This window comes from Cynocephalus volans, chromosome 3 (assembly GCF_027409185.1).
Source record: "Cynocephalus volans isolate mCynVol1 chromosome 3, mCynVol1.pri, whole genome shotgun sequence".
Taxonomy (NCBI): Eukaryota; Metazoa; Chordata; class Mammalia; order Dermoptera; family Cynocephalidae; genus Cynocephalus; species Cynocephalus volans.
The window spans coordinates 6,600,166-6,614,264 of record NC_084462.1 but is presented as its reverse complement, the minus strand read 5'-3'; the positions used below and the strand labels follow the sequence as shown (position 1 = coordinate 6,614,264).

The following is a 14,099-nucleotide window of genomic DNA, read 5'->3' as shown; positions in this document are numbered from 1 at the left end:
CGTAGTGGTTAAGCATACTGTCAACTACTGAAGCTCTGACTAGAAGGTATTTCAGAAACAACATTTAGCTTTTCTGTGCCTGGATTTCCTCACATGTAAGATGGGAATTATACACCACTTATCTCATAAATTTGTTGTAAAGTTTTAAATAAAACAAAATTATAGAGAAAACATAAATAATGGTGTGCGTGTGTGTGTGTGTTTAGATCTTTGCTAACAAGAAGATATTCAAAGCTAGCAAATCTTTTAGGGAAAGGAAAATATATTTTAGCAAGAATTTGTAAGTGGAAATTAATGGTAAGTAGAGAATACAGGATTTTAATTGCCAAGATAAAGTAGAGCTCATGTTTCTGTGCAGGATCATCTGACTCTGAATGTATCATCACTGGGAAATGGCAGAATGGCCACCAGGGATTCGGTGATGGGAATTATGTTCTTATTCCAGACTACATTTGGGATTTTGGGGAATTACTCTCTTTATCATTATATCTTCTTTTACTTCAAAGGATGCAGGGTAAGGTTCACTGACTTGATTCTCAAGCACCTGTCTGTAGCCAACTCCTTGGTCATTGTCTTTAAAGGAGTCCCCCATACAATGGAAGCTTTTGGGTTGAAAATTTTCCTCAGTGATTTTGGATGCAAATTTGTTTTGTACATTCTCAGAGTGGGCAGGGGAGTGTCCATGAGCAGCACCTGCCTCTTGAGTCTCTTCCAGGCCATGACCATCAGCCTCAGGAAGTCCAGGTGGCCAGAGCTAAAAGCACAAGCTCTCAAGCGCACTGGTCCCTACATTATCCTGTGCTGGATTCTGTACATGCTGGTAAATATTATTTTTCTTCTTTATATTACTAGCAAGAGTAATAAAAACATCACAAAGGAGAAAAATTTAGGATATTGTTCTGGCATAGGTCATAACAAAATCACACAATCACTCCTTGCAGCACTTTTAACTTCTCCTGATGTTGTTTGTTTGGGACTCATGCTCTGGGCCAGCATCTACATGGTTTTCATCCTGTACAGACACAAGCAGCAGGTCCAACACATTCACAGGAACAACCTCTCCCCCAGATCCTCCCCTGAGACCAGAGCCACTCAAACTATTCTTGCTTTGGTGAGCAATTTTGTATTTTTTTATACCCTCTCTTCTCTCTTATCAATATATTTAGCTCTTTCTGATAATCCTAGTTGGTGGCTGCTACACACTACTGCTCTAAGTGCTTTATGTTTTCCAACAGTCAGTCCCTTTCTTATTTTGAGCCATGACTCCAGAGTATCTAGGCTCTGCTCTGCCTGCTGCAGAAGAAACACCCAATTTCCTGAAGTATTTAGATAATTATAAATTTTGGTTTTTTTTATTGGTTATGAATATTCATGAGATACAAAGGTGGTTGTCACCCTTCTTGTCCAAGATGTGAAAGCCAGATTCACACTGGCAGCTTGCCCATTACCACAAATTGAGTTTGTACCCAGTGTCCCCCACCCAATTATCCCCCCTCCCAATCCCCCTTCCCATTTCGCCCCCTCCCACTCCACTTTGTATCCTAAGGTATGTTCTCTCCCTCTGCAAGTCCAACGCACCACTGTGGTCTTTCTTTCTTTCTTTCCATCTTTCCCTCTTAGCTCCCACTTATGAGTGAGTACATGTGGTATTTATCCCTCTGTGCTTTGCTTATTTCACTCAACATAAGTTTCTCCAAGCTGATCCATGTTGTTGCAAATGGTGAATAATAAATGCTGTCGAGGACGTGGAAAGAAGGGAATGCTCCTGCACTGTTGGTGGGACTAAATTAGTACAACCACTATGGAAAACAGTATGGAGGTTTCTCAGACAACTACAGATAGATCTTCCATACGATCCAGCAATCCCACTTCTGGGTATATACGCAGAGGAATGGAAATCATGTTGGAGAGATACCTGCATTCCCATATTCATCGCAGCTCTGTTTTCTATTTATCTTTGCAATGTGCACACATTTCTTAACTCATTCCTTCCAGATATTTAAGCCCCAAAATGAGCAGTGACACAACAGAGAAGTTGTGAACAACAGACTCTCTATCCTCATAGAATTCATAATATCGTAGACACAACAGGTATTAAAGTAAATATTCTGTGGAATGCTTTTATAATTTCTATATTATTATAGGTTGCAATAAAGAAGTTTAGGGTTTAAGAATTTATTAAAATTGGGGCATATCATAATTTGGACATAATGGACACTTTATGAATATGTAAGTTTAAACCTAATAAATTAAAATTTCTCTGGAATTAACAGGGCAGAGTAGTGTAAGAAGAGTTTAGTAAAATGAAAAAGACTATGTAATGGTCAACCAAGAACATGAGAAGGAAAAATAATCACTCTGCAGCAAGCAGCCCTAGATAGACCTGGAGATAAAATAGTTTATCACATACTGCAGGACACTGAAGACCAGGTTTTGGGTTTTTTCTCAAATCCTTATGTACATACACAGACATACATATGTACATACACACACACATATATACACACATGTATGCACAATACACATGCATACATACACACATATATACATACACACACATTTTTTTTTTGAGGTAGCATGTTTAAAATACTTTTGGGTAAAAATTGGCAGAATGATATGTCTGGTGTGAACTGTACACAGGAAGCAGGCCAGGAGGTTTTAATAGGAATTCAAGTCAGATTTGATGAAAATGAGAGTCAGAAAAAAAGCTGGGTATTTGGACTTTCAAAATGTAGAAGATTTTGTATTAATCATTGATACCAATTAGCCTGTTGGGAAGACAGGGGCTTCATATGGACTCTGTGTTCCTAGTATGGGGCAGTGCATCTGTTGTGGAACTGTTCACTATTTATAGAGTGGCTAAGGAAGAGGCATCTTGGGGCAAAGGTCATGGGGACTGTTTTGCTTATGGAAGAGTGTCACTCCTTTGAAATACCCAAAGGTGTGAAGTTTATAGCATTAAAACAAAATGGGCAATCTCTCATTAATAGCAAAAAATTTAAAGAAACTCCTCTTAATTACTGCTAGATAATGAAGAAAAAATTTAATAAGAATTTAATAAATTAAGTAAGAATAGAATGGATAAGTTTTATCTAATAGACATATAGTGAACCTGTGCCATGTGTCGCATTTTTAAGCACATATGGAACAATAAAAATAATTAGTCCACAAAGAGATTTTAACTGATAAAAATATTTTATAACCAGGCATGGTGTTTGCTTCCAACAAGTTATGATATTTATAAAAGTATATATTCTGTAATAGTCAAATATTAAAAACTTTAATAAAGCTAGTCAATATTTCTAATGAAAAATTAAAATCTTTTAGACTAAAAGACAATGAAAATGCTCCATATCAACACTGTGAAATGCATTTAATTCAACAATAGGTTAGGGGAAATGAGATAGCTACAAGTTCGTATTCTAGAATAGAAGATGTCTGGAAACCTGTGCACTAGATGTCTAATTCCAGAATTAAAGGGAAAAAAAAAGACATATAGGGAAGTAAAGTCACATGAAACAAAATTTTGAACAAAAATTTCATAGAATATAATAAAAACTGAATAAAATAAAAGTTTTGATGAAATAGAGCTACTGTAATGTTGATAAAAAATGAGAAAAGGTCACTTTGCAGGAAAGAATTAACCTTGCCCGAAGAGAGGTCTGGTCTTTGTTCTTGGCTCCTGGGAGGTAGTCTGTAAGCCCTTTGAATGTCCTTCCTGATAAGAGGGTCTTTGTTTAAATGGGGGCCTTGGATCATACCTGATAGTCTATGCTAACAGAGTGATTTATGGTGGGGCTTTTAACCATATGGTATCAGTTCAACCTCCAGAGGGGTTGGAAACTAAGGTCAGCCACATGGGGAGTCAACCATGTCTACATGACCAATCCCCAGTAAAAACTCTGTATAGCAAGGCTCCAGTGCATGTCGTTGGTTGACAATACTTTATGCATATTGTCACTCGTTGCTGGGAGCAGTTAGCACTGTCCACAACTCAACTGGGAGAAGACAACCAGAAGCCTCATGCTTGAGATTCTGCTGGACATTGTCCCATGTGCCTCTTGGTGGATTTTAATCTTTATCTTTTCACTGTAATGAATTGTAGCTTTTTTTTGAGTTTTAGTAAATGACTGAATCCAATGATGGTCTTGAGGGCTCCTGAACTCTGCAGACAAACTTAACATTAAGGATAAATAGTAGGGGAAAAAAAACATTGATAGAGTAGAGATTTTTAAAATACCTAAAGATTAATATAATCAACCTTACATTAATAAATTCAAAATTAAGAATAGTAATTTCTTTGAAATATAAAATATCAAAACTGAATTTAAATGAATTATAAACCGGAAAACCATAAGTAACATTTTAATACTTAGAAATATTAATACGAATTTATGGTTTATACAACCCTTTCCCCATATTTTCATGGTTTATGTAGCCTTCTTTTGAATCAATTTTACAAAACAAAAAAAAGAGAAATCTATGGAAAGGTTTTTATGTGGCTATTATATCTTGATACCAAAAATTTGAAAATGAACTAATATAATTTATAAATTTACATATAAAATTTATAATTTAATATTCAGTGTGACTGAGAAGGGTTTATTTCAGGAATATAGGACATACCATGTGGGAACAGCTGAACTTCTAGAGGGGTTGGAAACTAAAGTCAGTAGATAAGAGAATCTACTAAAGTGATCCAATGTATTGGAAATTAAATGAAAAAGCAATGTTCATTGAGTAAATAGATTTTTACCTTTGTAAAATTTTTTCTCCTCAGTAAATTAGCTTAGGAAAATACTGTAGCTGAGAACATTTCAATTATTAGTGATCACTACACATCACAGACTAATAACAAAAAAAATTAGTGTGTGATTGTGTTTGTAGGATATTTAAAATATGGGCTTTATAATTATTTCAGCAAACCTTTCCACTTTGTTACATTTGTATCTTTTTGCCCATGAGCATTCTATTTCCTAATCTGATAATGAAGTGATTTCCTGATATTTTTCATCATATTTCAGAAAATCTAAATAGATAGGTTTATTATTTGCTCTTAAATTAGTCTGGACAAGGAAACAGAAGATTTGTACTCAAGCCTTCAGTGACTGCAGACCTGGTCAACAGCATCACTGCTACCTCATGACAGACACTGAGCCAGCACCACCTACCTAAGCTGCTCCCAGATTTCTAACCATCAGAAACTGTATGATAATTGAAGCTTGTAATTTTAAATCGCTGTTTTAGAGTAATTTGTTATGTAGTAAGATGTAACTAATGAAACCTATGAGCCATCAATTCCACTTTTGGGAACCACTCAGATAATACACCTGTTTAAAATTTGCAGAGTACAATGATTGCTGTAGAATTATTATACATTCTAGCCAACATAGAAAAACAAAATGTTGAAGTCTAAAGTGAGAAACTATAAACTATGGTATATTCATAATCTTTAATGTTAGTATCTCCAGAAAGTAGTCCTGACTAATAAAACTAATTGGTGGTATGTTATGTACAATGTAATTTGTATGTAAAATATTAACACATAACAGAAGTGCACTGTGTGTTGTTATTATAGTATTATCCTGTGTCTTAAATGCATCTAAAATGATCTGGAAGGATATGGCTCACACTGATGATGAATGTACATTGCATGAGGAAACTGGTATAAAACAAGGAATTGTTAAGGAGAACTTATTATCAGTCACAGTATTTAATAAAAATGTTACCAATATAAATTGTGTTTTAATAAATGATTTGAAAATTTTTAAGTTTTCAGACATCAAATTCTTTTTTTCTTATTTTATAGTTGATGAAAATTGTTTATATTTTTAGTGTACAACATGATGTTTTGATATATGTATACATTGTGGAAAGGTTAAACCAAGTTAATTAGCATAATGTGTTACCTCACGTTACTTATTACTTACCTCACATACTTACTTTTTGTGTGTGGTGACAACATTTAAAATCTATTCTCAGCAATTTTCAAATACACAATACATTTTTACTAAATATAGTCAGCATTTGTACAATGAATCTCTTAAACTTATTTTTCCTAAGTGAAATTTTGTATCCTTTGATTAACATCTCCCCAGTTGTCTCATTCCCCAGCTGCTAGCCCCTGGTAACCATCATTCTACTCTCTGCTTCTGTGAGTTCTTTTTTATATTTCACATATAACTGAGATCATGTGGTATTTGTCTTTCTTTCCTGGCTTATTTCACTGAACACAGTGTCCTCCAGGGTCATCCATGTTGTTGAAAATGACAGTTTTCCTTTGTAGTTAAATATTATTCCATTGTGTACTTATACCACATTTTCTTTATCTGTTCACCCTTTCATAGAAACTTAGATTTATTCCATATCTTGGCTATTGTGAATAATGTTGCAATAGACATAGAAGTGCAGATATCTCTTCAACATAACTGATTTCATTTCATTTGGATATATACCCAGTAGTGGGATTGTTAGATCATATGGTACTTCTATTTTATTTTATTACTGAAACATAGTTGATTGTACATATCTGTGGGGTACAGCACTGAATATCAATACCTGTCTGCAATATGTGATGTTCATATCAGGATGATTAGCATATTTGACATTATTCGATGTAATTGATTTTTGTGGCCCTTTACCAATTCCTCCCTCCCTCTCCTTTCCCTCCCCCTTTCTCTTAGTTCCGTTCTCTTTTTTTGAAAGTTCAACATAATACTGTGATTGTTTTGTCTTTCTTTTTTTCTTTCTTTTTTTTTTTTTTTAGCTCCCACTTATAAATGAGAACGTGGTATTTCTCTTTCTGTGCCTGGCTTATTTCACTTAATATAACTTTCTCTAAGTTCATCCATGTTGCTGTGAATAGCAGTATTTCATTTTTTTTTTTTATGGCAGAGTAGTATCCCATTGTGTAAATATACCACATTTTCATAATCTAGTCATCTCACAGTGGACATTTAGGTTGGTTCCAACTCTCAGCTATTGTAAATAGAGCTGCAATAAACACGGGAGTGCAGGTATCCATTCAACATGATGATTTCCATTCTTTGGGACATATAATGACAAAATACAGTTTATGCCTGGAGTTGTAGAGTAATTCCATATTAGAAAATTCACTAATAAGGTTTATTATTTTTATAGAGATAGACAAAAGTCACATAAATCATGTTCACAGATGCAAAAATATTTTAACAGTTTAACATGCATTGTGGTTAAATTACAACCAACAAAATGAGGAATTTATAGATCTTTTCAAACTTGACAGTCTTTTTCATACTCATGGAAAACATGAAGGAGATTCCCACTAATTTTAGAAACAATAATAAAAAGTTCAATAATGCTTATAATATTCATTAAATTTGCATTGAGTCTTATCCAAGGCAATTTAAGATTGCATGAAAAATGGAAATGAAGATGTAAGACTCATTTTGCAGGTGATGTGATTGTATATCTGGAAACACAAAATAATTCATAGAAAAAAACTAATACCAAAATAATTTAATAAACTAATATAACATCAATACACAAAAACAATAGCCTTTATGTAATTAACATCATGTCTGAATACAGTGGAAGAAGGAATTTGATTAAAAAGTATAAAACAAATTACTTATGAATAAAGCTAATGGGAGATGTACAAAGTCTTGAGCACAATAATAAAATATCTCTAAAATATGTGACTGTAGGCATAAACAAATGGAAAGTTATATCCTGTTCTTAGAAAAAGCTCAGTGTTATAAAGAAGTCATTTATCCTTAAGCTAATCTCAATAATTTATCTGATCTCATTAATTCTGTCAGATTTTTTTTTTGGAGCTATCAATAAGTTTTGTAAGTGCATATGAAAAAACATATATATATAAGAATAGCCTCAAAATCCCTGATGAAGTACAATGAAGATTTCTGGATTTATAAGACATTAAAACACATTAAGATTCTCCATAATTAAAGAAATGTGGTATTGATTCAAGAATAGATAAACAGATCAGGACAGTCAGAAATTCAGAAACACATAAAAGTACATAAGAGAGGTTAATGTGCAGTAAAAACTACAGAGGGTGGAAGACTTCATTAATAGTAGATATTTAGAAACTATAAATATGGATTTGTTTTTTACATGCTGTAGTAAGATAAAGGTCAATAAAAGAGAAATATAAATGGGAAAAAATTTGAAAACAGTGCAAGAAAATGTTGGAAATATTTCTACAAGCTTTGGGAAAAAATGTGACTTATGACAAACGAAGAAATAGTAATAAAATTTTTTAAAGTACACGATATAAAATTAAAACATTCTGTGTGGTACAAAACACCATAAATCAAGTAAAAAGGAAAATGCCAAATGGAGCATTTATTCACGACTCATATAAAAGGCAAAGGGAAGCACATAATGTCCATTTGTTCCATAAAATAAGTTCTCAAAACACATGGCATCATTGCACAAGGACAAAGTTGCCAACGTGAAGGGGCCCTCACTGGGCTAAGATGGGACAATTTGAACTAAAAAATATGGTATAGACTGTAATGTATTGAATTTCATCAAATACACAAAAATGTTAGAAAATAAGTTATTCATGTATTTTTTTGTTTGCTGGGGCTACACCCTCATTACTGTGATAATTGATAAGAAAGTCTGGATTTTGATGTGAAGAGCTCACGAGAAAATGCAATTCTTAATAGAAGAATGAGAACTAATACATACAGAGGATATATTAGAATTAAAAAACCATCATTTTGTAATCCTCAGTGAATTAAATGGCATTAAGAAACTATAACTAATAAATGTTAAACAATTATATAAAACAAATGCAGACATTCCTTGGACCCATTGATCAAACTTAATATAAATAAAAATGAGAAAAAAAGACGTGTATCCAAATATACTGTAGTATAAAGGACACAGAACCGCTTACGACATATTCTTGATGCAAAACTTAATGTGAGTGTAATCATGACTGTAGCTATAAGCACAAGTTTATATGAAATATGAAGAATACAGTGAATGTTAACTAATAAAATGAGAACACAATAATCCAAAATCAGAGGGCAGGGAATGCTAGATGAAATGTTATGCATATCTAGATTAAAGAAATGATATAATGTAATACCAAAATATAATAAAATACTTAAGAATAAACTTAACTAAGGAGATAAGACATTGGTATAACAAAACCCACAAAACATTCCTGAAAGAAATTAAGGAAGACAAAAATAAATGAGAAGACATCTTGTGTTCCTGGATGGGAAGACTTAATATCATTAAAAATGTCCATATTATCCAACATGATCTATAGCGTCAATGAAATTCCCATCAAATTTCCAGTGGCATTTTTGCACAAATAGAAAAAAATCCTAAAATTCATGTAGAATCACAAAGGACCCCAAATAGCCAAATTTATGAAATCAGATCCTTATCTCACACCATATACAAAAATCAGTGTAAAATGGCTTAGAGAATTAAACATAGGATCTGAAATTGTGAATCTCCTAGAAGAAAGTGTAGGGGTAAATCTTCTTGATACTGGTCTTGGCAATGATTTCTTGGCTATAACACCTGAAGCACAAACAACTAAAGGAAAAATAGACCAAAGGGACTACCTCAAACTAAAAAAGCTGTTACACAGAAAAGGAACAATCAACAAAATGAAAAGTCAACCTACAGACTGGGAAAAAATATTTGCAATCTATATATCTGATAAGGGAGTTAATAATAATAATAGTAGTAGTAGTAGTAGTAATAATAATAATAATAATAATAATGACTACAACTAAAAAAAGAAAATCAAATAATCCTATCCAAAATGGGTTAAAGACATGAATAGACATTTTTTTAGTAGACATACAAATAGCCAACATGTATAAAATGATGCTCAACATCAATAACTACTGTAGAAATGCAAATCAAAATCACACAAAGATAAGGAGAAAAAAGGGGCAAGATGGCAGACTAGAGGTGCCCAGGGTGCATTCCTATCACAAAAAAGGAGAACAATGAACAGCTAAATTTTTCTTGCTGTTGTTAGCTGGCCAGGACAGGGATTGACCCCTTTACCTTAGTGTTATAATACCATCCTCTAACCAGTTGAGCTAACAGGCCAGCCCCCAGACAGCTAAATATTGATGGTAGCATCTGTGAGAGAGTGTAGGAGTGCAACAGGAGAAGGGTGAGACCACTGTAGAATGCAAAAGCCCAAGATGGCAGCAGAGAGAAGGGAGAGTCACTTGACTTAAGCTGCCACATCTCTGCCACCAGGACCAGCACGAGATGAATTTTTGCATGAGGCAAAAAGTTAGGCAGAGGACACACACCAACCCCCATCATCACCACAGAGGTCTGCAGTTCCTTTTGCAGGACAAGTCTGGAGCTAAGCGTGGGAAACTGCCTAGAATACATGCACTGCATTGCTGTCAAACAGGAGCACGTACTGTGCACTCTCCAGCCCCCACCCTCGTGACCCAAACGGATACAATCTGGCACTATCTTGCTATACAGCCACTGCGGGAGAGTACCCTGCCCTGAGGCAAGTAGCCACAGAACTTCCCCGGATTTACGGCTTCATTGTCATTCCAACACACTCACATGAGAGGCTACAATTCCTTGATCTCAGCACCTTGCAGCCTGGACCCGCAGTGCCTGTGACTCTAATTGTGCAGTCTGGGAAGCCAACCCTAGGCCTGCTGAGCTGACACATCCACATTTAACGAGCCAGACATCCTACAGGAAGACCCACCTCTGGTGGACTGCCCACCTTTCTGCCCATACCCTCCCCTCATGCTGGCTGAGTTCTGTGCATGAGGCACCAACTCAGAAATATATTTCACAGATCTCTACCCTAATCAATATGCCCTTGGTCCAGTGGAAATATCCAGTGGCCTCACCCATAGTCCCAGAAGTGGCTGGCTGGGCCCCATCACTGTGGGCTTGCCTAGTGGCCTTGCCCACTTCCTGATAAGTGGCTGGCTGGGCCTCATTCATTACGTCCTCTTCTCAACCTTGCCCACCACCTGAGAAGCTGCTGGCTGGGCCCCACCTAGAGGCCTTGCCCACTGCTCAAAAGTTGGATGCCTGGGAATCCTTCTCAGCAGGTAAGTTTACTAAACTCTCCCAGCATCCAAGAAGCTACTAGATAGGCTTCCTTTTAGAAGCTGTGCCTCAAGGCTTCACCCACCATCTGAGAAGTGGCTCCCTGTCTGCAGGCCTGCCCAGCAGCCTTGCCCAATACCCAAGAAGTGGCTGGTTGGACCTCCTGTCATTTGGTCTATTTCCTGACCTTGACCCTACCTGGGAAGTGGCTACCTAGGCTCACTGTCTGCATCCACACCTTGAGCACTTGCCCACCACTTGGGAAGTAACTGGCTAGGCTCCCTCTCAGCAGGCCCACTTTCTTTCTTTTTTTTTTTTTTTAACATACCAAAAAAAAAAAATTTATTTCTAAAACAAGCAATGAACAATTGAAGAAAGAAATTTTAAAATAATATTGTTTGAAATAACATTGAAAAAATCAAAATACTTGGACATAAATGTAACAAAACATACTTAATTTTTCTACACCAAAAACTACATCGCATTACTGAAAAAAATTTAAATGATAAAAACCAAAAGGAGAAATATAACTTGTTCAAGGTTTGGAAGATTCAATATTGTTAAGATGTCAGTTTTCTTTATTTTTTTTATTTTTTATTTTTTTTATTTTTATTATTTTTTAAAATTTAATTTAATTTAATTTTTTTTTTTTTAGTTTTATTTTCTCGATATACATTGTGGCTGGTTATTACTCCCCATCACCCAAACCTCCCTCCCTTCTCCCTCCCCCCTCCCCCACAACAATGTACTTTCTTTTTGCTTGTCGTATCAACTTCAAGTAATTGTGGTTGTTATATCTTCTTCCCCCCCCCCCCCCCCCCCCGGTTTGTGTGTGTGTGTGCGTGAATTTATATATTGATTTTTAGCTCCCACCAATAAGTGAGAACATGTGGTATTTCTCTTTCTCTGCCTGACTTGTTTCACTTAATATAATTCTCTCGAGGTCCATCCATGTTGTGGCAAATGGCAGTATTTCATTCGTTTTTATAGCTGAGTAGTATTCCATTGTGTAGATGTACCACATTTTCCGTATCCACTCATCTGATGATGGACATTTGGGCTGGTTCCAACTCTTGGCTATTGTAAAGAGTGCTGCGATGAACATTGGGGAACAGGTATACCTTCGACTTGATGATTTCCATTCCTCTGGGTATATTCCCAACAGTGGGATAGCTGGGTCGTATGGTAGATCTATCTGCAATTGTTTGAGGAACCTCCATACCATTTTCCATAGAGGCTGCACCATTTTGCAGTCCCACCAACAATGGATGAGAGTTCCTTTTTCTCCGCAACCTCGCCAGCATTTATCGTTCAGAGTCTTTTGGATTTTAGCCATCCTAACTGGGGTTAGATGGTATCTCAGTGTGGTTTTGATTTGCATTTCCCGGATGCTGAGTGATGTTGAGCATTTTTTCATATGTCTGTTGGCCATTTGTATATCTTCCTTAGAGAAATGCCTACTTAGCTCTTTTGCCCATTTTTTAATTGGGTTGCTTGTTTTCTTCTTGTAAAGTTGTTTGAGTTCCTTATATATTCTGGATATTAATCCTTTGTCAGATGTATATTTTGCAAATATTTTCTCCCACTCTGTTGGTTGTCTTTTAACTCTGTTAATTGTTTCTTTTGCTGTGCAGAAGCTTTTAGTTTGATATAATCCCATTTGTTTATTTTTCCTTTGGTTGCCCATGCTTTTGGGGTCGTATTCATGAAGTCTGTGCCCAGTCCTATTTCCTGAAGTGTTTCTCCTATGTTTTCTTTAAGAAGTTTTATTGTTTCAGGGTGTATATTTAAATCCTTAATCCATTTTGAGTTGATTTTAGTACACGGTGAGAGGTATGGATCTAGTTTCATTCTCCTGCATATGGATATCCAGTTATCCCAGCACCATTTGCTGAAGAGGCAGTCCCTTCCCCAGTGAATAGGCTTGGTGCCTTTGTCAAAGATCAGATGGCAGTAAGTGTGTGGGTTAATTTCTGGATTCTCTATTCTATTCCATTGATCAGTGTGTCTGTTTTTATGCCAGTACCATACTGTTTTGGTTATTATAGCTTTGTAGTATAGCTTGAAGTCAGGTAGTGTTATGCCTCCAGCTTTATTTTTTTTGCTCAGCATTGCTTTGGCTATGCATGGTCTTTTATTGTTCCATATAAATGACTGGATAGTTTTTTCCATTTCTGAGAAAAATATCTTTGGAATTTTGATGGGGATTGCATTGAATTTGTATATCACTTTGGGTAGTATGGACATTTTCACTATGTTGATTCTTCCAATCCAAGAGCATGGGATATCTTTCCATCTTCTTGTATCCTCTCTAATTTCTCTCAGCAGTGGTTTGTAGTTCTTATTATAGAGATTTTTCACCTCCTTGGTTAACTCAATTCCTAAGTATTTTATTTTTTTGGTGGCTATTGTAAATGGGCAGGCTTTCTTGATTTCTCCTTCTGCATGTTCACTATTGGAGAAAAGAAATGCTACTGATTTTTGTGTGTTGATTTTGTATCCTGCTAACTGTGCTGAAATCATTTATCACCACGGAGAGTTTTTTTGTAGAGGTTTTAGGCTGTTCGATATATAGGATCATGTCATCTGCAAACAGGGACAGTTTGACTTCCTCTTTTCCAATTTGGATGCCCTTTACTTCCTTCTCTTCTCTGATTGCTATGGCTAGTACTTCCAACACTATGTTGAATAGGAGTGGTGAGAGTGGGCATCCTTGTCTAGTTCCTGTTCTTAAAGGAAAAACTTTCAGCTTTTCCCCATTCAGGATGATATTGGCAGTGGGTTTGTCATATATGGCTTTAATTATGTTGAGATACTTTCCGTCTATACCTAACTTATACAGGGTCTTTGTCATGAATGAGTGCTGAACTTTATCAAATGCTTTTTCAGCATCTATAGAGATGATCATATGGTCCTTGTGTTTGACTTTATTAATATGGTGTATCACATTTATTGATTTGCATATGTTGAACCAACCTTGCATCCCTGGGATGAATCCCACTTGATCGTGGTGAATAATT

The 14,099-nt window shown here is 35.5% G+C and overlaps 1 protein-coding gene across 1 annotated transcript; it reads left to right on the top strand.

Annotated features, from left to right (window-relative positions):
- Positions 1-400: 400 nt before the first annotated feature.
- On the top strand, positions 401-1,333 carry LOC134371913 (vomeronasal type-1 receptor 4-like). Its single transcript, XM_063088829.1, has one exon. It carries the CDS (start codon positions 401-403, stop codon positions 1,331-1,333), a length of 933 nt encoding a protein of 310 aa, XP_062944899.1.
- The last annotated feature ends 12,766 nt before the right edge of the window (positions 1,334-14,099 follow it).